The sequence below is a fragment of the Dipteris shenzhenensis genome, chromosome 16 (assembly GCF_047967505.1).
Source record: "Dipteris shenzhenensis isolate YYH24624 ecotype China chromosome 16, Dip_SZ_1.0, whole genome shotgun sequence".
NCBI lineage: Eukaryota > Viridiplantae > Streptophyta > Polypodiopsida > Gleicheniales > Dipteridaceae > Dipteris > Dipteris shenzhenensis.
The window spans coordinates 8,108,162-8,132,130 of NC_141611.1; the positions used below are offsets into that span (position 1 = coordinate 8,108,162).

General features: G+C 51.5%; 1 protein-coding gene across 1 annotated transcript in view; it reads right to left on the reverse strand.

The window, feature by feature from the left end:
* Positions 1 to 23,969, reverse strand: part of B73 (molybdopterin biosynthesis CNX1 protein / molybdenum cofactor biosynthesis enzyme CNX1 (CNX1)) — a 156,966-nt gene that overhangs the window by 101,835 nt on the left and 31,162 nt on the right. The window contains exon 4 of the mRNA XM_087387585.1: positions 20,111 to 20,241. Within this exon, the coding sequence (XP_087243711.1) occupies positions 20,111 to 20,241 (131 nt within the window). The remainder of the gene's footprint in view (positions 1 to 20,110; positions 20,242 to 23,969) is intronic.

Sequence of the window (23,969 nt, forward strand, 5' to 3'; positions counted from 1 at the left end):
TCACCCCTGTTCACACCTAGGTCACCCTTGTTTACTCCTATGTCACCTCCCCATGTTCACCTCTCTGTCACCCATGTTCACCTCTAGGTCACCCCTGTTCACTCCATGGTCACCCCTGCTCACTCCTATGTCAACTCCCCATGTTCACTTCTCTGTCACCCATGTTCACCTCTAGGTCACCCCTGTTCACACCTAGGTCACCCTTGTTCACTCCTATGTCACCTCCCTATGTTCACCTCTCTGTCACCCATGTTCACCTCTAGGTCACCCTTGTTCACTCCTAGGTCACCCCTGCTCACTCCTATGTCACCTCCCCATCTTCACTTCTCTGTCACCCATGTTCACCTCTAGGTCACCCCTGTTCACACCTAGGTCGCCCTTGTTCACTCCTATGTCACCTCCCCATGTTCACCTCTCTGTCACCCATGTTCACCTCTCAGCCCCCCGCCCCTCGCTCCCGCTCAGCCCCCCTTCTCGCTACCCGCACCCCCCCTTTTCGCTCCTCGCTCCCGCTCAACCCCTCGCTCCTCGCTCCCGCTCAGCCCCCCTTCTCGCTACCCGCACCCCCCCTTCTCGCTCCTCGCTCCTTGTGTGTAATGTTGCTCCCCCCACCCACCTGCAACTCCGCCCTCCTGCAACCCCTCACCCCCTGTAGCTCCTTCGCCCGCTGCTGCCTCCCCGCCTGCAGACCCTCCACCCGCTACTCTCTCTCTTAGCCCCCCGCTCCCCTCAACCACCCCTCGCTCCCCTCAGCCCGCTCAGCCCCCCGCCCCTCGCTCCCGCTCAGCCCCCCTTCTCGCTACCCGCACCCCTCCTCCTCGCTCGCTCGCTCCCGCTCAGCCCCCCGCCCCTCGCTCCCGCTCAGCCCCCCTTCTCGCTACCCGCACCCCTCCTCCTCGCTCGCTCGCTCCCGCTCAGCCCCCCTTCTCGCTACCCGCACCCCCCCTTCTCGCTCCTCGCTCCCGCTCAGCCCCTCGCTCCTCGCTCCCCTCAACCACCCCTCACTCCCCTCAACCACCCCTCGCTCCCCGCTACCCCCCGCTCAGCCCCTCGCTTCCCTCAGCCACCCCTCGCTCCCCGCTACCCCCTCACTCAGCCACCTCCCTCCCTCCTTTTCCGCTCATCTACCGCCCCCCCGCCTTCTCTGCTCCCCTCGCCACCCTTTTTTTTTTTTTGTGGGGAAAAAAAAAAAAGAAACCACAACCACCTTTTTTTTTTCTTTTTTTTAAATCCTTGCCATCTTAGCCTCTCCTCCTTCTCCACCTCTTGGCTGCCTCTCCACTTCAAGCTTCTGCCCTACCTCTCCACGACCTCGCACTGGACGTGCCTCCCATTATGGGGGGGGAACCGGTGCTCCTACTCCCAGCTGAACACTAACACTAAGATCTGCACCTGCACCCCAAGAGAATGGGGGACAAAGCCAAGAAAGACGAAAATAACAACAAAAAAAAAAAGCAAACGACACAACTGAATTTGGACGGTGTGAACACACGTTACAACCGAAGTGGACTCGGATCATCTATCACTTCCCTGATGAAGTGATACTTCACATCAATGTGCTTTGTCTTTGCATGAAAGACAGGATTGTGTGCCAACTGAATAGCACTCTGACTGTCACAATGCAACAATGGAATATCACCTGTAATGCCCAAATCTCCCACTAGCCGAGATAACCATAAGGCCTCTTTGCATGCCTCTGTGGCTGCAATATATTCAGCTTCCGTAGTAGACAAGGCTATGCACTGCTGCATCCTTGACATCCATGACACTGCACCTCTAGTGAATGTATAAACATAACCGGTAGTAGATTTCCGGTTATCGGGATGACCAGCAAAATCTGAATCCACATAACCATGCACCTTTGCATCTCGCTTGCCAAAGCATATGCACAACTCCTGTGTGCCCTTCAGGTATCTCATGATACCGTTCACTGCATTCCAATGCTTCTTGCCTGGATTTGCCATATACCTGCTAACTACTCCCACTGCAAACGCAATATCAGGTCTGGTAGCAACCATGGCATACATGAGACTGCCACAAGCTGAAGCATACGAAATCTTGGCCATTTCAGCCCTATCAGCATCTGAGTGTGGGCTGTCCATTGCACTGAGTTTCACATACGGAGGCAATGGAGAACTAAGGGTTTTCTCCCCTTCCATATGAAACCTGTGTATTACTTTGCCAATATATTCGGTCTGAGACAGATACAACAAACGCTGTCCCCTGTCTCTCCGTATCCGCATTCCCAGTATGTGATTTGCATCACCAAGATCCTTCATGTCAAAGGCCTCATGCAGTCTTTTCTTAAGGTCATCAAGCTCCTTACGAGCTGTACCAGCAATAAGCATGTCATCCACATATAAAATGAGAATGATTAAGCTGCCATTTGCAGCCCTTTTGGTATATAAGCAGTGATCGTCATCACTTCTCCTGAAGCCTTGGGACTTCATGAAGGTATCAAATTTCTTATACCATTCCCTTGGTGCCTGTTTCAGCCCGTAAAGGCTCTTTTTAAGCTTGCATACAAGTGACTCCTTGCCCTTGACTGCAAATCCTTCTGGCTGCTGCATGTAGATCTCCTCATGAAGATCACCATGAAGAAAGGCTGTCTTCACATCCATTTGGCATAATTCCAAATTCTCACATGCAACCAAAGCAAGTACAATCCTGAGTGTGGTCATCTTAACCACTGGAGAAAAGATCTCATCAAAATCAACACCATACTCCTGCTTAAAGCCCTTGGCAACCAACCTGGCTTTATACCTTGGCTTAGCTCCAGGTGTGACTTTCAATCTATACACCCACTTGCATGGCAGTACTTTCATGCCCTTAGGCAACTGCACCAATTCCCAAGTACCATTTTTATGGAGACTATATATTTCAGACTTCATGGCTAGTTCCCATAGCCTTTTGTCATGCATTTGCACGGCTTCCTTGTAATAGGAAGGTTCTCCACAATCTGTAAGCATAATAAAATCTACTCCTGGAACAAATCTGTCTGGCGGTTTCATTTGTCTAGTGGACCTTCGGACCCATTGGTCTTGCTGTCCAACTTGCTGCTCACCTAAAACAGGTTGCTGTTCTAGTAGATCAGGCTGCAGAATTATGCCTGGGAGGTCTTCCAAAGGTGGCATGTCCCGTAGTACATCTTCCGCCACTGCGGGCTGTCCATTTGGACCTGCTGCAGCATCATGCATTGGCTGATTACGCTGCTGTTGTGGCTGATTTGCAGCCTGCCTGAACTGTACAGGATGTCCCAAGTCATCAATGTCAACCTCTGAAGCATCAGAAGGCTTATCTGCTGTCTTAAACATACATGACTCATCAAATAAGACATCATTACTGCGTATTAGCTTCTTATTCACAGGATCCCATAGGCGGTAACCCATCTCACCACTGTCACCATATCCAAGAAAAATGCATTTAAGAGACTTAGGATCAAGCTTGCTGCGATTTTCTCTGCGTATATGCACGTACGCAGTGCAGCCAAAGACCCTCAAGTGCTTATAGGAAGGAGGTTTTCCTGTCCAAAGCTCCTCTGGCACTCTGCCATCTAGTCTTTTATTTGGTGACCTGTTGATGAGGTGTACTGCTGTTTTTACAGCTTCAGCCCAAAATCCATGAGGTAAAGCAGCATGTGACATCATAGAGCGAGACTTTTCCTGTATGGTTCTATTCATACGCTCTGCAGTGCCATTTTGCGCTGGACTGTAGGGAGCAGTGAGTTCTCTTTTAATACCTCTAGCATCACAAAATGCATTGAATGCATTAGACATATACTCCCCACCGTTATCTGACCGCAAAGCCTTCAGTGTTCTGCCTGTTTGGTTCTCAACCATAGCAAGCCATTTCTGGAACACTGGAAGGACATCACTCTTCAATCGAAGAGGATACAACCACACCTTCCTTGTGGAATCATCTATAAATGTGAAAGTACCGTGCACCTCCAAGTGAAGGACTAGGCATCTCACACACATCTGTATGCACAAGCTCAAGTTGAGCATCTTTATGTCCTAATCTCCTTTTATGAGGACACTGTAACTGTCTACCATATATGCAGTGCTCACAAAACTTTAAATCAGAAAATTTAAGAGACGGTAAGTAGCCAAGGCGAGCCAATTGCTCCATTCCACTTATGCTCATATGTCCCATCCGGCTATGCCACATAGAAATATTCGGCAGCTCGGTGGCATGAATATCAGCATGATTACATACTTTAGCATGAAGAGTATACATTGTGTCTACCTTAGAGCCTCTGGCAACAACCAGGGCACCTTTGGTGACCTTCCAGAAACCATGACCAAAGCTGGTCACAAAACCTTCATCATCCAACATGCCAGTAGAAATCAGATTTTTCTTAACTTCGGGTACATGCCTAACATTTTGAAGCATAAGCTGAGTACCATCAGCAAATACAAGCCTGACATCTCCAATACCAACAATACTGCATGCATGATTATCCCCTAGAAAAATGACTCCATTACTGCCTGCTGCATATCTTACAAACAATTCTTTGTAAGGTGTAACATGGAATGAGGCACATGAGTCAATGATCCAAGAGTGCATGTCTGCAAGATCTCCTGCATGGAGAGAATGAGCATCCAAAGTAGAGAGAAATAGAACCTCTCCCTCACTGTCATAACCGTGTGTAGAATGAAGCTCTTCAATCTTCACACTGCTCTTTCCATTGCTTACTGGTACAATTGCTTTTGCATCTGACGCATCAGTATTTTTGGCTTTGTCTCTCTTATCATTTTTCAGTTTAAAGCACTACTTTTTAGTATGTCCCTTTTTGCCACAGTAGTAGCACTCAACATCTTTGTTGGAGCGGGACTTACTCCTCCCTTTTCCCCTTTCCTGAGATTTGCCTCTTTGCTGACTTCTCCCCCTTGCATTTAAGGCATTATTAGGCTTTATTGCATCTTGAGCTTTCAGCTTCTGCTCTTCTTGCAAAATCAGCCCTGTAATATCTGAAAAACTTATGAAAGTGTTTGCATTTGTTACAGCTGTGGTGAATGTATCCCAACTTTCAGGAAGAGATATCAAGAGTGCCATACCCTTGGTTTCCTCATCCACCACATATTTTTGATTTGCAAGTTGAGTGACAATTGAATTAAACTCATTGAGATGTGCATCCATGGAGGTCCCTTCCTTCATCTTCGGATTGAAGAACTTGTGCAGCCAATATATCTTTGTAGCTACACTCTGCTGCTCATATGTATCATGTAGCTTTTTCCACACGCCCCAGGCTGTTTTCTCACCATCCACATTCCAAACAACACTCTCATGGAGTGACAATTCAATTATGGACTTTGCTGACAGATCAGCTAGTGCCCAAGCATCATCAGATGTGCCAGTGGGCTTCACACCTTTGTGTATAATAGGAGCATGAAACTGCCTGAGAATTAGCACATTCAGGATCATCTTTTTCCACATTGGGTAGTTAGCAGCACCTTGCAACTTTTTAATATTGAGAAGAGAAGATTCCGAGGATGAAGCCATTACAATCAGCAAAAAATATAACCCACACTTGGGTGCCTGACTCCCTGCAAACTAAGTGCACAGATGCACTTGTAGTTGTGCTCAAAAGTTAATTCCTGCAATTTTCTCCCACTTAACAGTAAATACTGTTTGTTTCCTGCTGGCTGCAGATCCAGAAAAGTAATACTTAATGCATTAATTGAGGCTCTGTAGTACAGTACAGCAGTACCTTGATTTGACACAATGTATGTCCCTGCTGTAACAGTGAAAACAGCACTGTTTTATGCACTTTAAACTTCAGTAAAGTGACTGTTTACAGTCCAAAAAATTGACTCCGGACAGTACCCGACTGTACTTTCTAGTACAGCAACAGAAATTGACTGTATAACTGTCCAAAACTGTCAGAATTAGACTCTCTCTTGCCTCTTTAACTGTGTTAAACAGTTTAGAACTTGAATGAGGCAAAAGCCCCTTGACTAGAAGCCAATTTTAAAGATTTTAGTGCATACACAGCTTTCCCAAAGTTCCACTGATCACATAAAGCATCCAGGTGTTTCCCCAAACACTGATATGCATAACAATGTCAAAAGCCCCAATTCATATGCATCTGCCACTGTCCTGTAAGTCATAAAATGCATCAAATCCTTGCACAAATCAACTCCACCAATCAGGAGGATATGCGCAAATATGTGCGTGTAGAAGCCAATGCTTGGCTGTGGCTGCAAAAGCCCCTTGATTCCACAGTTCAGAAATGAAAATTTCTCTCACATTGGAGGGGGTAGATCTGCAGATCTACCTCACTGACAACAGAAGGTACCAAAAAAAAAAAAAAAAGGTGAAGCGGGCTTCTGTACAATCATGAACCAAAAGACAACCTATCCCCGAGCTCTCCAGCTCTCCAGCGATAACGTGAACATGTGGCCGCGTATGGCTCTAACGACGGATTTGCTGGTGGCCTTGGCCCGGGCTAGCGCCGGTGGCTGCTGGTGAGCCGATGGCGTCGCTGGCTGGCGCCGTTGGTTGCTGGTGGCCTGCTGGCCGCTGGCGTCGGTGGCCTGCTAGCCCTGGCTGGCGCCGATGGTCGCTCGCGTCGGTGGCCTGCTGGCCCTAGCTGGCGCCGCTGGTCGCTGGCATCGGTGGCTTGCTGGCCGCTGGCGTCGGTGACCTGCTGGCCCTAGCTGGCGCCGCGGTATTAAAGGGCTGCTAGCGCAGCGCTAGCAGCTGAAGGTGCCGTTGGCTGCTGGCTGACGGCGTGGAGCTAAGCCTAGCGATGGCTGGGCCTGGTGATGGCTGGGCGACGAGGCTGGAAGGGGCAAGTTTTTGCAGGATGTCGATGCTGCCTAGCGATGGCTGGCGGTGCCCCTTGGCTGTTGGTAAGACCCACGTTTGGGCTCTGATACCAGTTGTGGAAGGGAGAGTGTTAGAGCACACACACACACAAGCAGGATTAGCAAAACAAGGAGTGTGGGGATAAAAGGTATGTGTGTACCTCCCCTAGCACACAGTGAAGCTTTTATATAAAGGGATAAGGTTACAACACTAAGTACGGTGTACTTAGTGTACTTAACAAATAAGTGTACTTAACTGTACTTGGGTGGCCATAGAGCCTTTACCCCAACACGTGCGGCCCTTGTCACCCGCTCACTACACGAGGTTGCCATTCACGCTTTTCCCCACACCACCCGCTCCACCCACCCACCACCCCCTGGAACCGTACCCTGTAATAGTTGGTACGATGATGAGTGTAAGGCCTTACGCCGTCAACTCATATTCGAAACCAAAAACAGTCTTCCGAGCGCACCAGATACGCTACATGAATACCGTAGACTGGTACGGAGGAAGAAACTGGACTTCGTTCGTCGAAACGAGGAGGAGCTACTAAACATTTTGTTTAGTAACAACTCTAAGGACTTCTGGCGAAAATTTCTAGAAGGACGGTCCCCTCCGCCACTCACTGACACCCAGATTTTTTTTTTTTTTTTTTTTTTTTTTTTCCGAAAAAACAGTTCTAATTATATTACTTCGAGAACAAGATACAAGAGGTCAGCTTATAGCTGACGGGCTGCGTACACAAACCGGACGCAGCCCAAAAGGTAGCATAATAAATCATACTCTCACGGAGGAATATGCTGAGTGTGAATGAACAGCCATCGGGGTGGTGAGTAGTGCCACCGAAGGCCCTGCGTAGTCTGCTCGAAGAAGAGGCTCTGTGAATCCCAAGCCTGGAGGAAGCGTCTCCGCTTCTCCTGACCAGCCCGGGAGTCTCCCTGAATCTGGTCCCACTGGCCTCTGAGGGTATGAATAATCTCACTCCAAATCTCCGCCATGATCTGGGCAGTCGATAAGGAGGTGCCACCGAGGATCTGCGCGCAGCGCGAGGTCCAGATGTGCCATCCTGTAATGCTGCTGATAATCTCCCAGACTGGCTGCCTCTCCCGAACTCCTGTATCAGCCTCTGCTAGGTGCTGTGGGATACCCTCGAGCGGCCCCCACGTCCCCTGTGTGATAAGGAAAGTGGGGTCCTGCTGGCATGCCTCGAACAAGTGATGAAGACCAGGTGCGGTGCTGCACCAACAGAACGCGCCCCAAGTGATCACTCCTAGCTCTGGTGCTGCACGAGTAAGAAGCCCGAAAGTCCACCTCCACACTTCCTGGGCGCGCATGCAGCTCCACAGGCAGTGTTTTGGTGACTCCTCATCCGCATGGCAAATCTGACAGCAACCGTCCTGGCCTATCTGCCTCAACCAGCTCCCCACTGGAAGACCTTTGTGGGTAAGAAGCCACAGGAAGTACGAGATCTTCCGCGGCCGCCAGCTCTCCCACAAGGCCTTCCAGAAAGCCTGCAAAAAGAACCTGGAGATACCCTGTGCGTACCAGCTAGGACGCTGGGTGGGGGGGCGGCTCTGCATCCTCCCGAGAATTCGCCTGCCCAGAGTCGTGCTGTAAGCGAAGAAGGAAGTCTGCCCCTGTCCTGTCACAATCTCTGGCCACCACCACTCTCCTGGGTCCCACTCAAGCTCTGACAAGGCCCGCCCCTCCCAGAGCCAAAGACGCCAAAGCTGCAACTGGTCCTGCTCGATACTAGGGTCGGTATGCCAGACCTTCCCCAGAAGGCCTACGACCCTAACCCTCTGCCACGGTAGTAGGAGGTCAATGAGCGCATCCTCTCTCCTGAGTCGTCCGTCCCCTGAAACCGCGAAGAAGGCGATAGAGGAGTCATCCAAACGTCCTGCGACCACCAGTGGGATGCCACGGGGGGTGAACTGTCCCAGCCAGTGGGTGTCTCCAGGCATGAGGACCTGAGGCTCAGGTGGAGCCAACCAAGCGGCTGGGATCGCTCCGTCGATCTCCGTGCGTCTCGCCTGGACTCCGCGTGCACCTCCCGCTGCGTCTGCCAGATCGGCCATCTCCAGATGTCTGTACGTATCCCTCCAAACTCGAAGGGACCGGGCTGGCCCCCTCATCCAGCCGTCCCACCTGATATGTGATCTCTCCCCCAACTGAAGGCCCTCGGCGTCTCTGACCTGCCCATTCCAGACGAGCGGCTGGCGATCGATCTCCTCCTGACAGCTGGGCTGGGACTGAATGAGACTGAGACGGAGCCGCCTCCAAACCATGAGGAGGCTACGAACGAGTGGGGAGCGGGGCTGAGTGAGCGGGGCGGAAGTGAAGATCCACCTGAAGGACGGTAGCCACTCTCCACCTCGGCGCGGGACACAAGAGCCGACTCCCTGCTGGAGTAACATCTTCCACGTCTGCCCCCCTGGGGTCAAACCGCGGATGATAAGCTTGCCTAACAAGGCCTGACTCTGAAGCTCTGGATCAATGACCCCCAGACCCCCCTCCGCCTGCGGAAGAATGACTGTCTGCCAAGCAACCCTGGCTCTGGTATCTCTCTGCCCATCCTCCCCAGACCAAAGAAAGTTCCGAACCAACCTCCTGAGCTGTGCCACGCTGGATCTCGAGAAGCACCAACAGGAAGCCACATACCAAGCCGTGGCTAGAAGGACCTGGTTAACTACTAAAGCACGACCTGCAAGGGACAGCTTAGCAGTGCTCCAGAAAGCCAGCTTCCGTCGGATGGAATCTAGCACCGGGAGAAACTGCTGAGCTGGCGTAATGTCTAGGCCAACCTGGAAGCCAAGGTATCTAGCTGTCTGACCACGTGGAATCCATCTGAAGCCCAGGAATCGCCCCCACTGAGAACACGCCCCCGGGTCTGTGAGAAAACCAACTGATTTGTTCCAGTTGATTTTCGCACCAGCGGCCGAGCAGAAAACCTCCAGGGCCATCCGCACCCTCTCTAGCATCCTCTCATCGTCCTGGACATAAAGGGCTGTATCATCTGCGTACTCTGAGTCCAGAAGCTCCGTGTCCTCCCGGAGTGGAAGGCGAACACCCCTGAGCCCTGTGGACCTCGCCCGAAGGTAGTAAGTCATGGCCTCGGCGAAGAAGAGAAACAGATAAGGAGCCAGGGGACAACCCTGACGAACTGATCTCTCCAAGCTGAAACGCTCACCCATCCTGCCTCCAATGATGACTCTGCTAGACGCTGTCCTGTACAAAGCTGAGATACCCTGAATCCAGCCTGCCGGGAAACCTAGCCGCTCCAGAGTCCCCTCCAAAAAGGACCAATCCACGCGATCGTAGGCCTTCTCGAAGTCGAGAAGTAAAATGGCAAGGTGTGAACCGCTGTACTGAGCCCACTCCGCCGCCTCTGAAAAGGTGAAGACATTATCCAGGATACTGCGGTCCTGGACAAAGCCTGTCTGAGTGTCATGGACGAGGTCTGGGAGTAGAGGTCGAACTCTGGCACTGATCATCTTGGCGAGGATTTTGTAGGCAGTGGTAAGGAGAGTGATCGGACGCCACTGGCGGATCTCCTGTCTATCTCCTCCCTTCGGGATGAGGCAAATCAGTCCCGAGGAGAGGCTCTCTGGCATCTGACCGCTGCTGAAAATCCCCTGCAGAGCTGCAAGGAGGGGCTGATGGATCTGGTCCCAGAAGGAGGTGAAGAAAGCTCGGGATAGCCCATCCTCACCTGGGCATTTCTGCCCATCAATAGCCATCAAGGCCTCCAACATCTCCTCCGCGGTGAACGGCGCCAACAAAGACGCCTGCATGCTGGGCTGGACCAGGGATGGAATGTGCCTCCACACCTCCTCACGGTCACGACTAGCACGAGGGGCAAGTGGCTCCTGCTGGAAGAGGGTCCTGTAGAAGTCAGTGGCCAACCCCATGACCTCCCCCGGGTCCGTAACAATGTGACCATCCGCTGTCCTGAGACTCCGTAGCTGATCACCTGCAGCTCTCTGGCCGTGTGTCCTGAAGAACTCCCTGCACATCCGGTCACCCTTCCGGGCCCAGAAGGAGAGAGAGGCGTGATAGGAGAACTCGGAGCGACGCTGGAGGGTCTCCTCCAAGAGGGCTCTGGCTCGAAGGGCCTGGATCCGAAGCTCCTCCGAGCCCGGGGAAGACTGCTGAAGTCGCTGAATGGAGGCGAGGTCCCTCCGAAGAGCTCTCTCTCTGCCCCACCAATCCTGTCGAACCTGTAGGGCTGCGAGCTGGCAGATCTGGCTGGACTCCTGCAGAGCCTGCGCGACCGAGTCTACCAGATCCATGCCCTCCCCCCAGTCTCTGTCCCAAAGACTGCAAATGCTGCTACGGACGTCCACCCTCGAGAAGATGGAATCGGGAATCCTGCATGATCGGGGGGGGAGAGTCTGGGCTGCCGAATCTAATGAGAGGAGCACAGGCGCATGGTCGGATAGTGTCGTCCCTGGAACAATGCCCGCCTGGCCACCTCTGCTGATGGCCCAATCACTGACATAAAACCTATCAAGCCGCTCCAGGAGTCTGCCTCCTTCCCTGCGGAAGCCCCAAGAGAAGTCCAGGCTCCCGTGCCAACGCCGGAAGGACGGGTCTCTCCAACTGTCCCTCCCTCTTGTCGCGAAGATGAAAGAGTCCCAAGCTGACTGCTCTGCCTGAGCCATACCTGTGAACTCCGGATCTCTACCCTGCTGGTCCTCCAGGGTCTCCAGGTTGTTGAAGTCTCCTCCAACAATCCAGGAATCCATGTCTGGAAGAATCCCTGTAAGTGTCCTCCAAAAGGTGGCTCTGCATCTGAGGTCTGTGGGAGCATAAATGTTGAGGATTCCTATCTTGGATCCCTCCAAATTCAGGCCTACCCAAAGGGCTCGGCCTGGGATCAACGTGCCGTGACCGAAAACTGACTGAGCTAACTGCTCGCACACGGAGGTACAGACCCCCCCGCTCCTCCCCTGTGCGCCGATCGAAGGCTCCCAATAAGTGTAGGAGCGTCCAGGGAGAACCTTCCCGCAGCTACGGGCATGAGCCGCAGAAAGCTTGTGCTCCTGGAGCAGCAGTACATCCAATCGACCAATCACTGCAGGCTGAAGTTCCTGACGCAAAATGAGCTTCCTGGGACCACGGGTACTCGAAGAGTGAAACCCGTTCACATTCCAGGAAACGAGGTGTAGGCTCATGGAGAGGGATGGGGGGCTGCGAACAGCTGTCTGCTCGCAGAAGAAGTCGAAGAAGAATCAGACAGATCGGAGTGGAGGCGCTGCCGCTTGTGAGAAGGTTTGGAGGGGGAGACGGGGTCGTCCTGCCCGTTCTTCAAAACCTTCAGCAAAGGCGAGAGGCCCCTAGTGCCATGAACAAATGCTTTCTCGAGCCAGCTCGAGATCTCTGAAGCAGTCATCCCGTAGAAGGTTCGGAGTTTCTGTTGGGACCAAGCTCTGACATCCTGGGGAAGAGGCCATTCCAGGGGGGGTCTGAGGATCACGATCAATCGGAAACGTTTGGCAGCGCAACGCCACCGCAAGCGCACATCGCCCTCGGACCACTGAGTCTCGAGGAGCTGCCCACCGGACGGGCCTATCCAGGAGCAAATCTGGGCGTGTGTCTGCTCTCTGAGAGCCTCCCACACCGAGTCGTCTGTCCAGGTCTCGGTGCCATCGCTGAGGAACGTGAAGGCGAAGCTAGGGCCATCCCTGGGAGCCAAGGCACCAATCCTCCCATCCGCCCCTTTGCGGAGCATGAAGATACTAATGTCGAGACAAGCCGGGAAGGTCCCAAGGTCGGCCACATCCAGGTAGTCCCAGGGGCCAGATCTGTAAAAGTCTCGAGGGAGCTCTCTCTCCTGGAGCTGAGACCCAGCTGAGTCTGCCACTGAGGGGCTAGCGGGAAGGGAAACCTGCTCCACTGGTGGTACAGACACCAGGTGTCCTGCAAGCGGGGGAGGAAGGGGAGGAGGCTGCGGGATAGGCGACTCGGGCTCCACGGAGGCGACTGGCGGAGAAGGTGGAGGAGGTGGAGCGGAGGCTGCACTCGGCTGGGAAGGCGACGGTGCAGCTAACTCTGTAGGAGGGGCGAGGGGAGCAGGGGGGGGAGGGGGATGGGGATGCATCTGGAACTGGGGCTGAGAGGGAGGGGGAGGGGGAGGGGACTGAGGAAAAGGAGGCGGGGGCTGAAACTGCGGGGCGGGCGAAGGGGGGGGAAACTGGGGAAACCGGGGAGAAGGCGGGGGGGTGGGGGAGAGGAGGATCTGAGGCTGTGGAGGGCGGGCTGCCGTCGAAGAAGAGGCTCTCCCAGGTCCCTGGGGCATCTGCCTGTCAGGCCTGTGGAGTGCTGCTGCAGGAATGGTGACCTCTGCCTCCTTGCCTTTATCCGAAATCTTCTTATTCTTTCCTCTTTTCCTTCGAACCTCGGTCCAACCGCCCACTACCTCTGGCCCAGGCTCCGACTGCCTCGGCTCCTCCTGACGTGGCTGTCCGGGGGGGGGAGGTGGGGGCGGAGGGGGCGGGGGCGGGGAGGGTCGAGACGAGCTGGCAAAGCGTGGACAAGCAGCCGCCAAGTGCCCAAAGCCATGGCACCGCAGGCACTGACCTGGCTGTCCGGTGACTATCATGCTCTGGGTGATACTGTCGGCACCTGTAACGATCTCGATCACTGCAGGGAGAGTCGCAGGATCCGCCACAGCCACACGGACTCGGGGAGCTCCTGCCGTGGTCACCGCATCGGCAAAGGTGTCGTGCATAACCCAGCCAAAATGGGAGCCCAAGTCCCTGACAATCGGCCGCAGCTCAGTAGCAAGCCCTGGAAAAACGAGTGTCACTGGGTGGCGAGGTATACGGAACCGAGTATCGAAATCCGCTGCGCTGAAACCACGGTACCACGGGACTATCATGATGATCTTCCCATCCACCGATGTGGGGGAACCGGCAACCAGATTGCTCGCAGCTTTCTCACTGGAGAGTTTGAGCCAGAAGATGCCCCTTCCCATAAGGGCCACCTCCTCAATGTGGCCATCCTCTAGCAAGAGAGTGGACTGGAGCCAGTCCCTGATGGTAGACCTGGAGGGGGAGTGTCCAATGACTCTACCGTAAACAGAGGTACGAGCAAAGTCACTGGCTACCGCCTGAACACGGGATGATTGTTGCTCTGTCAGGATAACGCGGTAGGCATCTGGAGAGGGAGGGTCCGACTGGGCCTCCGGATCCGGGCTGGGGGCCGCCATACCGCCAAGACTAACTGCAAGCTTCCGATGAAGAAAAACAGGCTGCCACCCAAGAAGGGGATGAAGCGGCGGTGGAGCCTGGGGGTGAGGCGGGCGAGGCGAAATGAAGGGTCGGAGGGGTCGAAGCTGAGGGCGGGGCGAAGGCTGCGGGGTGCGGGGAGTACGGAAGGGGCGAGAGGGCGGGGGGGGGGGGGGGGGGTGAAGTTGGAATGGCGGGGGTGGAGAGGTGAAGCGGGGGGGCGAGGGGAGCGGAATGAGGCGGAGGCGGGTGAAGCGAGGGGTGAAGGAGCAGCGAGGGGGCGGGTTGGAGCGGGGAGGATGGCGAGGGAGCAGCGAGGGGCGGAATGGCGGAGGCGGGGCGAGGGCGAGGCGGGCTGCTGAAAAAAAAAAAAAAAAAAAAAAAAAAAAAAGAAGCGGGATGGAGCGCGCGGTTAGAGCGGCGGCGAGGGGGGGTTAGAGCGGAGGCGGTTATAGCGGCAGCGAGGGGGGGGGTTAGAGCGGGGGCGAGGGGCGGGGTGGAGCGAGGGGGCGGGATGGAGCGGAGGTAAGGGGGCGGGATGGAGCGAGGGGGCGGGTTGGAGCGAGGGGGGGAGGGGCGAGGGGCGGGTTGGAGCGAGGGGGCGGATTGGAGCGAGGGGGCGAGGGGCGGGTTGGAGCGAGGGGGCGGGAAGGAGCGGAGGCAAGGGGGCGGGATGGAGCGAGGGGGCGGGATGGAGCGAGGGGGCGGCTGGAGCGGAGGTGAGGCGAGGGGTAGCGGGAGGGGTGGAGGTGGTCGCAGCGAGGGGGGGGGGGGGGGGGAGCGAGGGGGGAGGTAGGGGCTAACGGCGAGGGGGGGAGGGGAAGCTCGCAGGAGCGCTAGAACATCCTTAGATCTCGTTCCGTTCGCAGGCTCATTACAACCTGACACCCAGATTATGCACGCACACTTTATGACATCCCAAATCAGCCAGTCCCTAGCCTCTCACACATGCCTCGTCCCACATCCTGCACCCTCTTCACTAGAGGAGGGGTAAAGGATGCTGTAATGAAACTTCATAATGGCCGAGCGAAGGATCATGAGGGACTATGCACTGAGTTCATTGCATATGGGATTAACCTCCTAGCCCCGATCTTAGCAAAGCTTTTTAATGAAGCGGTTTGTTTGGGATTTCCACACACTTGGACCATTAACACTATCGCACCCATCCACAAGGCAGGGGATCCCATGAGCCCGGAGAACTACAGGACCATTATGATTGGACATGTTATGTCCAAGATTTATGCATTAGTACTTGACTCCAAGGTTAGCAGACTTGCAGAGTATCGAGGACTCAGAGCAGCAGGACAGGCCAGATTCCGGCGTGATCATGGAACCATGGATCGCATTCTGACGCTCGGATGTATCATCGAGGAGGCGAGGTCACGGAAGCAGAGGGTTTAATGTTGCTTTGTGGATTTTCACAAGGCATTTGACACGGTCCCGAGAGCCTGCCTCATACGGCGCCTACAGGACTTGGGTTATGACCAGGAGATCATTTGGGCTGTCATGGCACTTTACGAGAGAGTGTCTGGCAGAGTTAGGGCAGGATCCGGGTGGACAGACGAGATCATGAGTACCATCAGGGTCAAACAAGGTTGTCCTTTGTCGCCTACCTTGTTTGGCCTCTACACTAACGAGCTTGAGACAGTGATGCAGACACAGGGGGTTGTAGGTTGCTCTCTTGCAGGCACGCTGATCTATATTTTGCTCTATGCAGATGACGTGGCTCTCTTATCCTCCTCAGCAGAGGGGCTTCAGAGACACCTAGACGCACTACAGTCCTTTTGTGAGTCTCATGATTTGAAGGTCAACCTAGGTAAAACCAAGGTCATGATCTTCAATACATCTCGAGCCATCATATGTCAGGAGCAGTTCACATTTGCGGGGTCATCTGTTGAGATAGTTTCATCATACACTTATCTTAGGGTTATCTTCTCCGGATCGAGCTTCACTATGAGACCTGCGATGCAGGCACGCTTGAGTAGAGGGTATGCCTCATTGGCCAGGCTAGAGAGGCAGTGCTTCCGCTCACACTTTCAGGATCCACGCACCAAGGGGTTGCTTTTTGACTCCTTGGCTCACCCAACGGGGATGTACGGCAGTCCTTGTTGGGGGCCAGACTTGTCGGATACAAAGTGGGCCCATGTGGAGCAGCTACAGGTTCTCATGCTATCATGGATGATTCGTGGTAAGTCATCCGTTCCTCACCAGATCATTCAGGTTGAGTTTGGGTCACCCCCTTTACAGCTAGATGCTGCATTTCAGGTCATCACATATCTGTACCGAGTTAGGGAATATGGGGATTATACCTCGGGGCGTAGCAGGCTACCATGGATAGCTCTATCCTCTTCTATGGCACTTGCAGCAGGAGGAGATCAGAGGTGCTGGTATGCACGTACAGAGAGATGGTTTGAGCGACTGGGGCTCCACATGGATAGACTACCTCCCTTCCAGTATAGCATGGATGCTCCGTTCTCTCCCCTCTTATCACACGAGGTCAACCAGGTTATCCATGAGGATCTACTACAGCTACACACTTTTCAGACCTGGTTGGAACCGAGTTAACTCCCAGTGAAGCTTAGCTTCTACAGAGATCACTTCTTACATATCATCTCCTGCACAGTGTCAAGACCTGCCTGCGGATGGTCCTCTGCATCTCCCCTTTCCAGGGTCTCCTGCACATATGTCTCAACTCTCTGCCATCTGTGAGCTCGTACCTGGGGCTGCTTGTAATGCTCGCTCTCCCTCTGTCTCCGTCTCCTCCGAGCTCTCCGTGAAAGCTGTTCCACTGGAGGCACCTCCAGGTCCTCTAATTCCACTGGAGGCTCCCCCAGAGGAGTCTCCTCTCGTTCTGCTGAATGAGTCCAAGCAGGCTCGGAGACCCCTGGAGGCTGAACTGAAGGCTCTAGGTCACTCGCAGGATGAGAAGGATCCGGAGTCTCTGCTGATCGAGGCCGACAACTAGGGCAATCCCTAATAAAGTGACCTCTCTTCCAACAGAAAAGACACTGATCAGGAAGCCCCTCGTACAAAACCCTCTGCTGCATCTAGACCCCATCTCCCATAGAGTACAATATCAAAGTAGGCAAAGGTCGAGGAGGGGGGAACTCTGAAGTGAGTTTGACCCTCGTAACACCTGTACCAGCAAGTGACTGAGCATAGGAAAGTCTAGCACCTGATGGGATGACTATACCTACCACGCTAGCCATATGCTCCATAGCTCTGCGACAAGAGCTGACCTCATCAGGAAGTCCAGGGAAAAGCATCCAAAAAGAGACCTGACACGGTCCCGGGAAGTAGTATTGAAGTGCTTCCGCCAAGGCGACAAATGGATGACTCTGCTCTGAAACTGCATCGGTGAGCTCATACGTACTCTTTGAGCCTGCTCTGCAGACTGAAGGCCAAAAGAAAAGTACCCTCTGCCAAGCAATTAGAAAACCGTAACTGAGACACCCAATGAGGCCATGCTAGTGTACACCCAATCACGTAACTGTTGGCCTCTACCAGGTAGAAAGCCAATGATGTGCGTCAAACGAAAACCCTCCTCTGCTACCTCAATCATCCGCACAATGTCAGGAGGAAAAGAAACTGTGACTTCAATCTCCTCAGGTGCGGTGACGGGAGTGGCATTAGTGTCCTCCATTGTCTCAGCTTGCGCTGTCCTGAGGAGAGGAGCTACCTCTGCTGAAAATACCCACCAAGAACTCGCAACCAACCTCTAGAATCCCCAAAAAAATCCTTCCATCTTTTGTCCCTCTTTTGGAGTGGTCCATGTAAATTTTAATTTTTGAACTTGGTGGGATTTTGCAAAATCATGCCAAGTGCTTCCTGCCACCTAGCTATTTTTGGTGAGGGCATTGCTTTTTTTGGCAGCAGCTCTTGGCCACCCTACTCCAGGCATCCATCTCGCATCCATTTGGCACCTCCACCTTCCAAAGCTACGTAGGACTTATAGCTCTTCTTCCAAAAGGCTATTTGTGGCTTAACTGCTATTATTAGCCATCCCTCTAAATAAGGTCTGCGTTTCTTGCTGCGTTGAACACTCTACATCAGCTTGCTGCGTTGAACTCTCCACAACTCGTCATCTTCTCCTAGCGCAAACACTCCCTCTGCATCTGCCATCTGCTCCCAACGATTGCTCCTAAGTGGCGCCATCTGGGATTGTGTCATCTCCCTCTAGCCCCTCACTGCGCCACAATCTGCGCCATCTTCTTCCTCTTCCTCCCCACCCTGCGCCATCTTCTTTCTCTACCCCCACACCTGCGTCCAGTTCTTCCTACGCTATCTTCTCTCCCTGCGCTGCGTCCAGTTCTTCCTGCGCTATCTTCTCTCCCTGCACCACTCACTATGCCTTGGGCCATCTCTACTCCTAGGCAATCCCTATGGGAGCAATTCCTTGCAATCCCTACGCCATCTCCAATTCCTTCTCCACGAAATTCCTGCGCCATCTGTAGTCCTGTTCCAGGTAGCCATCTTGGCTATCTCCAGTTCCAGTTCTTGCTCCTAATATCTGCGCCATCTTTGCTCACCTCCTCCTTGTGTGCACAGCCTTGAGATTTTTAAGAAGTAGAAAGTGGTACTCTGGATGATGTGCAGGCCAGAAATGTTGTATCAACAAGGGATGCTATTGCAGCAAAGCCTAGGAGGAGCACTCAAAAATATGTAACCCTAGAATGTGAGCTCAACAAGAGGGGTTTTATTGAAGCCACCTTTTATAGAAAACAGACATATAAGGGGTTTATTTATTCAATTTGGTAAATATTTTTAAGCTTTCTCAACAAAAAGATTAGAAAATTTGTCTGTAAGCAGGGATTTATAAGTCACCCCTCGAACCACGTTGTATTCGAGGTATTTCTACACAACGACCCCCCGCGAGCTGGGTGAAGATGATAATAGACTTTTGCGGTCGTACAACGATGACAACCTTCCCAAGCAATCACATCAAGATTGTATCAAAGAAGTATGTAAGTAGGGATTTGAACCACGTTGTGCAGAGTATTTCTATACATTGACCCCCCAGAACCGAGTGAGTGTGATAATAGACTTTTGTGGTGGTAACAATGATGATGACGCATCCCAAGAAATCGCATCAACAAGGAAGACAGCATAATATTGTAAGGCAATTGCAGGCTATACTGAAAATCAGCTAAGAATGGCCCGTAAGAAGATCAACAAAGGGAAAAATATCATTCCAAACATTACCCCTTGCGCTATGTCAAATGTGATGCCTTAAATTACAAAACTTTGAGACCATGACCACACTAGATTGAAAAACACAGGATATGCCCAAACAAAAGGAGTCAGTTACAATGGTGGCCTAGCAGGGCTGTCCTAAAGGTTGGATATATACAATGATTTTTTATGAGTTTACACCCAGACTACGATATACAATCCTAAAGGTTGGATATAAACAATGGTGTCAAATGAGTTTACACCCAGACTATTATATACACAACAATAAGACACATAGGGGCTACTCCCTCATGTTACTGTGAATAAGCTTAGGTGCACTAGCAGAAGACTAGTGACTTTATGAAGCATGTTGCTATTGACAGTCAAAGATGCTACAGATTTGCCAAACATGAAGTGATGCACGCAAGGATAAAGTGTATTAACCCTTGTGCCAAAAAACATTCAGAATAAAATTAAGTTTATCCTTCGATTCTAGAAGCTGGTGCAAGTGAAACACTTCCCAGGAGGTGATAGCTTATCAGAGACGTTGCATTTGTCAAGCAGTTCTAGACACGAGGCTTTTGGCAAATAATAATGTAACAGATATCAAATGGGACATCTTACAAGAGACTATCACTGAGTGCATCTATATGCATTCGTCAGGCAATTTCACTCTCAAATGTCATTTGTTTTGCTGAGTTACTTTAAAATTTCAAAAACATATTACAAGGCCTTACTTATATCCAATGCTCCACTTTTGTCCTAACCCCCTCTTGCTATCGCTTGATAACACGGGAGTCTGACTGTTAACAAGTCATCTACAATGTTCTGAACTTGCAATGTAAGCAGGAAAAGAAGACCATGAATATCAAATGCTTTTGTCAAAGAAATCACACCACAGGTCGAATATCCTGTCCCTTAGAGACGCTCTTCAAAATGCGAACCCTTTTTACACCTCTTGACCCTTCTTCAATGCACTCTGTGTCCTCAACTTGCACAACTGCATCTGCACCCTTTGGTACAGGCCCTGCATCAAGGGGGAGGGAAGCATACTTATCATGCTCCAATCCAAAGAGAGGTGCTTCCATCGAGCTTAGCAGGAACAAAATTGATAGATAGATATATAGAGAGAGATGCACGCATGCGCACGTGCGCGGGCGCACACACACACACATGTATGTGTATGTGTGTGTGTGCGCACGTGTGCGTGCGTGCGCATACATACGCACACATACATACATATAAATAATCCTTTCACATCCATTCAACAACAAAGTACCTAGCTGAATAAACAGTAAGACAAAAATCAAGTCCTCGCAACAAACTAACAAAAACCAGATACTCTATGAGCTCAGAGCAATCGCCTCACATCTTCAACATGAGCATAGTACCATAACAGCAGATCAAAATTAGGCAGATTTTACACATAAAAAATACCCGTAATAATTCGAAGCCTGAAGCCTGCTGGAAAAGATCCCACACATAATCCCATTAAATGCCTCATGGCACCACTATCGTACACAGATTGCTCATGGTTCCAATCACCAATCTGTGTCCACATCATGTACTAGGCCCTAGGTGGATCATGAGCATGATTGTAACCATGAAGATCAGCCTCTTGTTACATTACCTGGAGTTTTAACCATGATTGGATAATGGTGGGTTAGGGACCAGTCTAGCCGTGGCTTAGGAATAACCTAAAATTGAGACTAGAGCTAATATGGATGAGGTTTAGATCCCATGGACAAATCTAGTCCAAGAAAAGTAAGGTTATATACCTTTTTAAGGCTAGAATATATCCAATCATACAATTTATATTTTTTGTTGTTCAAAAGTCCAAAAATCTACAAAGAAATAAAAGAGAAAAGAAAAAAGAGTTTTTTTTTTTTTAAATTAACAAAAGGTAGACATACTTAGCAAGCAAAGCAACACTTATGTCGTCATCAGTGCCCAAGCATAAGCAGCTATATTGGGTTTATAGAGACCCGCGGAGTCTCTTGGGCAAACCCAATGCTTACTAAAATACGTCGAATAAACAAAAGAGAAAGTAAGGTTAATCTAAGAAAAAAGGGGCCTTATGAAGAAGCAAGGTATTTGGGGCATGACATCTATAACTAGAATCAGATGCTAACAAAAATAGGAGCTAGGCCTTAGTTCAAGGGTCTTGGGAGATGGCCTTCCCCCAAGAACATAGGACCTATTGTCCTAAGGAGTAATAGGCTGGGGGAAGAGGCTTGTGGTACGGGACACATGACCTAACCATCGATTGGACTAGCTTTCTTGGTGTCAAGCTTGGGGGTGATTTGATGCACTAAACCTCTGAATGGGTGTGAGCTCGCTCACCATAGTTAGGGGAAACGGAAACGGGGAAACGGGGAACGGAAACGGAAACGGAAACGTTTCGGGATTTTTGGGAGGGCTGAAACGGGGAAACGCCACGTCAGCAAGGGAGGGGAGTAGATGATGATGGAGGGCTGAAGCAGGCTGCAGGAGAGAAAGGAGAGGAAATGGAGTGAATGGGGCTGAAGGAGGGCTGGAAAACCTTGAGGATGGAGAGAGTATGAGGCTGAAGGAGTGGAAGGAGCCTGGAGACCAAAATCAAAAGCAAAAAGACAAAAAATGTGATTTTGGAGACCTAGCAGCCTGTGTTGTCTGAAACGGCACATTTCAGAACTTTGAAACGCGTTTCAGACTGGCTGAAACGTTTCAGCCAGCCGTTTCAGGGTCCTGAAACGTTTCAGACTCTAAAACGCGTTTCAGGAAACGGGGCTTCTCTGAAACGGCGTTTCAGGCCTGGCTGGGCTCTGAAACGCGTTTCAGTGTAACTGTGTCGCTCACTCAACCCTAAGGGGCTTCTTACCTAATAACTCATGTTGTTGATTTGATTTGCCAAGTCACAAAATTCTTACTCAATGTTAGTACTTGGAGGCCGAGGCATATACATTCGTATCATAGCCAACCCTTGATATTTCTAGGCAATGTTGTTGACCCTAATATCTCCAATGACCACATTATACTTCAACGATTGGATTGCTCTCTCTTTTGACCAAGAGTTGAGATTGTGAGCCAATGGGAACAGTGTCAAATTTGCAGACAATTTGGGCACTTTGCAAGAGAAGAAGAAAAGGCCAAAAAAGACTTCCAAGTGGCGTCTCCCATCAACAAGCTCCATTGATAGAATGCTTCACTAGAAGCCCCGGCCCTTGTTGCACCTTGATCGAGATGGGTTGTGGTTAGAGATGGCAAACTTTTAGATTCAATTCACCTAATCAAGAGACTCCTTGTCCAGATCTTTTGCTCTCTCTCTCTCTCTCTCTCTCTCTCTCTCTCTCTAGCGTTTATTAAACATTTTGGATGAGTTTTGTAGAATCAACGGCCTCACCGTAAACGTTTCCAAGACAAAATTGATAATAATAAAGACTATACAGGCACAGATTATGCCCATTAGCATTTACAAAGAGCAGCCAATTGAAGTGGTAAGAACTTTCAAATATTTGGGCGTTAACATCCCATCTAACCATAGATGGAGCAAATGCATCAACCGAAGATTGAAGGCCTGATGGGAAAATACTATGAGCTTGAGAATATGCGCAAAAGAAGTGATACAAGAAGTAGACAATACTCTTTGATGCACTTGCAATGCAAATTGTGTTATACGGAGACCTGCCCTAGAAAACAGGCTCCCCAAGGGTGAGCTCCTTGCTCCCTCTCTATGCGCTGAGCCCCCCCCCCCCCCCTTGCTCCTGCCCCCCCTTTCTTCTTCGTGCCCCTTACTCCGTCGCTTGGTGCCTCCCCCTTTGACTTTTCCACCCCATTTTTGTGGCGCCTTCGGTTTGTTGGCATCTTGGAGCAGCCCGCGCTGCTCACGGCACTCCAGCTAGCTGTTCAGCCCGCCATGAAGCCTCAAAGACTCTCTGCAGATCCAAGCACCCTTCCAACTAGGCGTGATAGTTCCTCTTATTTTTCCCAGAAAAAGAAAACTTCTATTAAATGCTTTAAAAAACCCGTGCTTTTAGCCTCTATAAAGGGGCTGAAGACGGTAAATACAGCGAAAAGGCTGTTAGGAAAGAAAAAGCAACCTGTACATAGGGCACCGGCTCACTGCCTATGTTGCCTCAAGAACAAGGGCTAACAGCCACGAAGGTGGTCTATACATCCAGCGGATATCACCCGTGGCGGAGAAAGTGCAAAAATCATTGCAAGCCAAGCCTTGCAGAAGCAGTCCCGCCTTTCAGCCGTCCCTCTCGAACCTGGAGTGCCATGTTCCTAGGCAGTGCGCAGCGTGAAGATGATATCTTGCCAAATGGCCACTAAGGTGGCCGTTGGAGTCGTCATCTATGCCCCCATCACCTGACTGCAACAAGAAACCCAAGTGTTCCAGGCGGTAATGCTGGCCACCGTCTCCTAGACACTATCCTCTGGTGAGAAAGAGGGGCATGAGCGGGAAGGCGATACTAGCATCATAGGACTCTATCCGTGAGACCTGCTGGCCATGGATCCTATAAGTTGGCGACATTGGGCCAATGGAAAAAGCGTGCCCACCCTTTGTGAGCCATGCTATCATCCCCCAAGTGAAGTCTCTCTACATCCGCCATGTACTGGCCACTATCCGAAAAGACGTAAGCCAGATCCTCGAAGCAGCTACGCAGCCTCGCAGGCAATGGGGGATAGCATGCCCTCTGCACAACAAAGGCGGCGTGATAGTTCATATAGCTGCTGGCACATTCCCTTCTGGTCACGGCATTGTCTAGAGCT